The sequence below is a fragment of the Fulmarus glacialis genome, unplaced genomic scaffold (assembly GCF_000690835.1).
Source record: "Fulmarus glacialis isolate BGI_N327 unplaced genomic scaffold, ASM69083v1 scaffold19968, whole genome shotgun sequence".
NCBI classification, from domain to species: Eukaryota; Metazoa; Chordata; class Aves; order Procellariiformes; family Procellariidae; genus Fulmarus; species Fulmarus glacialis.
In genome coordinates, this window is record NW_009230370.1 from 1,101 (window position 1) to 5,410 (window position 4,310).

General features: G+C 59.3%; 1 protein-coding gene across 1 annotated transcript in view; it reads left to right on the forward strand.

Moving 5' to 3' along the window:
• TSPEAR (thrombospondin-type laminin G domain and EAR repeats) overlaps positions 1-4,310 on the forward strand; it is a gene marked incomplete at its 5' end in the record, with an annotated part of 9,287 nt that overhangs the window by 841 nt on the left and 4,136 nt on the right. The window contains 1 exon segment of the mRNA XM_009584203.1: positions 1,401-1,633. Coding sequence (XP_009582498.1) covers positions 1,401-1,633 — 233 coding nt within the window.

Sequence of the window (4,310 nt, forward strand, 5' to 3'; positions counted from 1 at the left end):
GCCGGGCTTCGCTTTGCTCTGGGTGCCCACATCAACACCTCCAGTGCAGCTCTGGATTTAAGCACCTCTGCGAGCCAGCTCCCCGACCACTCACGCAGTGCCCGTGTTGTCCTTCCACCTTATCCATGTTGTCCGTCCCTCCTGGGGCTTCTCCGGTCAGGAACGACTCTCGGTCTGTCCGAGCGGGACGGCTCACCCCACAGAGAGCCATGCCTGGGGTGCTGGGGGGCTCCCTGCCGGGGGAGCACCCTGCAGGTGCTCCTGGTGCCAAAGCGCTTGTGGGGTGGACAAGAAGGAGCAGAAAGACTCATCGGCTCCCAGAGATACCCGAGGGAGCAGTGGGAGGGTGGTGGAGGCAGCTCGCCTTGTCGTCCCAGCTCTGGTGGCCTTCGTGCAGAAAATGGTGGGGCAACATTGGAAGCAACAAGGTGGCAAAGCAACCAGAGCCTGGAGGGGTGGACGTTATCTGGCACTCTCCCACTCGCTCCAGGCAGTCTGACAGGATCCCTGGTGAGGACATGGAGGACGGGGCATGCCCGCAACTGAGCCGTCCTTCCCCCGTCTCCCGGGGTTTTTCTTGTGCTGGTGCCCGCGTGGTGGGTTTGGATGAGCCATTTGCTCCCCACAGGAGCTGGCAGTGGCTGGGATGCTGGCAGTTGCTGGAATTCCCATCCTTCCCTACCTCTGGAAGTCATCAGGATTGGCACCTTGTCCTTGTTTTCCCGAGGAGACCTCGTGCTGGGATCTTGCTGACTTGTGCCCTTTGGTGCCACCAACACTGGTCCTTCTTGTAGCCCTTCTCCTGCCATTTGTCCCTTCCAGTGCCCGTCCATTTGCCATTGGGACCGCTCTTGGCATTTCTGTTCTAATTTCTGGCATTAATTCTGTCTAAGTCTTCTCTAAGTTCTTCCAGAGCTCATGCTGACTCCAGCCAGAGAAAACATCTGGTGCAGGGCTGCTGCAGGTGGGTACGGGTTAACCCGGCTGGTCTCAGCAGCCCAGGCCCTTTCGCTGTAGGTCTCTTCCTCTCCTCCTCATTCTCTTTAGGATAAATATATCAACCCACTTCATAAGAAGCAATCAAAATCTGTGTCGTTCTTCCCCCCCGTCCCAGAGGAGACTGCCCGGCAGAGCATTTTGCAGCCCTGCCCTCCGCTGGAGAACAGGCAGGGGTGGACGGGGCTGGATGTGCTGCCCAACGAGATGGAGTCAGGTCTTTTACCACCCCCTCGGGTTTTGGACCTTCACCACCAGCAACACCGCAACCTTCATTTTCCCCCCCATAAAGCTCGATACAGCAGCCAGCGCCGCCGAGCCAGCTCTGCTACGCGACGTGGGGCACCTCTCCCGGCAGGGTCATCTGGTTTTAACCTCACCCCTCTGTTTTTGTGGTCTCCTAGTCAAACAAAGGCTGGACTATGTGGAGGAGTACCAGAACCTGGTGACCAACTCTGAGACGATGGGAGTTGAGGTCTTCACCATCCCAAAGGTGGGACTGTTCGCAGCCACTGCCAACCGGTACACCCCCCCGGGATCGGCCATCTATAAGTGGACGGACGGGAAGTTTGTGCCCTACCAGAACATCCCCACCTACCAAGCTCAGTCCTGGAAGTATTTCACTATAGGAAAGAAGGTAAGTCTGCCTGGAAGGTTGTTTCAGTGCCTTCGTATTTCAGTATATTAAACTGCAATTGCCCAACACTGGCTTCTCCTCTGAAGTCCTGCGTCTCGGGCATGGTTTAGGGAGTGAATCCTTCTCTCTTCTGTCTTTGATGGGGTCACGCTGATACATGTGTTCAGCCAGTAAGGGTCTGTCCTAGGGACTGCCGACTGTTCTGTGGGCTGCCCTCTGTGTTTTATTATTTTTGCCGAGACACAGCTACATCCACCCAAGCCATTTTCAGCAACCGATGCTGGCAGCATAGGTAATTGCGTGTCCGGAGCGCTCAGAACTCTTCTCTGGGGATCTCCAGGATGTCTGCGAGGTCAGCCTCCAAATCCAGCTGTTGGAGCTGGATCCCCCCATCTGCTGGGGTTCATTTCTAGCAGGCTCTGCCTGTTCCTGCCTCAGATATAGTGAGGGCTGGTGTCAAAATGTCGTTCGCGCAGAGCGCAGAGCTGTGCTCCAGCCTGGTCTGGGTGTGCTCACAGTGCAGCCGCCGCCCTGGCGCGAGCGCTGGCCCCCCCGGGAAGCAGGTTTTGCTGCGGTTCCCCCCTGGCACCACGAAGCGAGGCAGGGGTCACCCCCGGCAGTGGCTGTGGCATTGCTCTCGGGGAGATGCAGCTCCTGGCGTGGGAGCGCAGAGAGCAAAGCCCTCCCTGAGCTCTGACTGTGGCGGACGTCCTGCCGTGCATAAGGTCTGCTCTGGTCTCAGAGATCTCCCTGTGGTCTTAGAGAGCCCTCGGAGCCCGTAGCTCCCTCCCGAGACCCACTGAGTCCAACCTTCTGCATTTTTAAGCCCTCTTGCTTTTAAATCATTTCAGGACTTCGGAGCCATCTCTCCTCCCCTGGGCAATCTGCCATGGGACTTCTGCAGAGTACCTGCCTGGTTGCTCTCCCTGGGGAGCTACTTACACTTTGTGAGGAGCCCTGGGTGAGCCAAACAAGCATCTGCTGAGAGCCAGCTCTGTGCAGAACTCCCAGGGGAGTTGGGATCGTTCCCGCTCCAGCGTGACCGGTTCTGGCTTTGTCACCAGATGCCACGCAGTGTGGCTGCAGGGCTCCCCCATCGTGAGCCACGTGCTCCGGGGTACGGAGGGATGGGCAGAAGCCCTGCCTTCAGGCTTGGTGGCACCGACAGCCCTGCTGTTTGGATACAGATGGGCCCCGTCCCCCGTTGCCTGCCTGACAGTGGGGTCCTGCAGAGAACCTGGTCAAGCCCTGAAAATGCAGCTGTGTTGCAAAGCTGGCTTTGGGCTGGGAGCACGCCTGCCATCCCCAGCGCTGCCCGGCTGCACCCTCACGGGCAGGAGACAGGAACATCCTCGGCTGGGTTTATCTGCTGATGGGAACCGCCTTGAGACTCCCCAGTTAGTCTAGACCCACAACACCCCCTTGCAGCGACGGCTGCGGGGGCAGAGAAGAGCACCAGGCTGGGGGGTCCCCGTGGTTCCCGCAGGGCGAAGCACCCGTATTGGTGCTCACCAAGGCTCATGAGCTCTGGGTTTGCCTTCAGATCTTCACTGAGAAAAACTTGCTCAGACTTACTAGGCAGGATGGCCTCTCTCCTGCACAACTTGGGGCAGGTTTTCTAGTTGGGGCTGGCCTTGGTGCTCCAGAACGGCTGGGGACAGAGGGGCAGGCGCCCTGCGTGCAGCTGCCTGTGCTTGGCACGTTTCTGCACGGAGAAGATGACCAGATAGGTATTGCACCAGCAGTGGTACAGATCTCTCCAGTTAGCCCAGGTTCCTCACACACGTTGCAGGGGGGATGCACCTCTGTAGGTGTCAGCACCTCCTTACTGCACCAGGACCACCAGGCCCTGCTGATGCTCTGCCGGGATGGGGTGAAGAGCCCCGGAGGGCAGTGTCGGGGTCTGCTGGTGGCTCCAGTCAATGGAGATCAAGGGACGGCAGGCTCCTGAGTTGCGGAGTTGGATCCAGGCCTTTCTCTTCCCTCTGAAGCTGTGTTTCTGGAGATTCCCTGAAGGGACTCCCTGGACTGGGGCTCACAGGGAGAGCTGGCCGGTGCTGGGGAGGGTCCCTGGAGGGACGTGTGGAGCCAGCACAGGCCACCGCTGAGGGGGAAAGGTCTCCATCCTTGGGGGTGGCTGAGCCTCGGCTGGACAAAGCCCCAGGCTGGTGTTGGCAGGGTCCTGTGCTGAGCAGGAGGCAGGAGACCCCCCCCGCTGACTGGTCTCTGGTCTCTGCTTGTGGGCTGTGTCCCTGTGCTTCTTTGTCACCCACGCTGGGGCATAATCTCTGCTGCTCCGTACGAAACACGACGGAATGGCGGAGCCGGCGTGCCACACCGCGTCCTCCCGCGAGCTTGGATGCACTGCCCTGTGCAAGGCCATCTCTGCTGCCGCACGCTTGTCCCCAACGCTTGCAGGGGGGTTTTCTTCATCTGGAAAACGTTTTTTCTCAGGGAATCGTTGTCATCGTTATTGTTGTTATCATATCTGCAATTTCTCTTCCGAACAACCTTTCCTCACGGAGAAGGTTTGGTAGCTCAGGCCCCCTTCCCTCCCCAGCCTGTTGTGCCAGCACGGCCGCGCTCCCTGTCCCCGAGGCTGGCGGGTGCTAGCGGCCGCGGAACGGCTCTGCCTCTGCTCGGCTCCGAGGCTGTGGCTGCGAGTCTCATCCCTGCC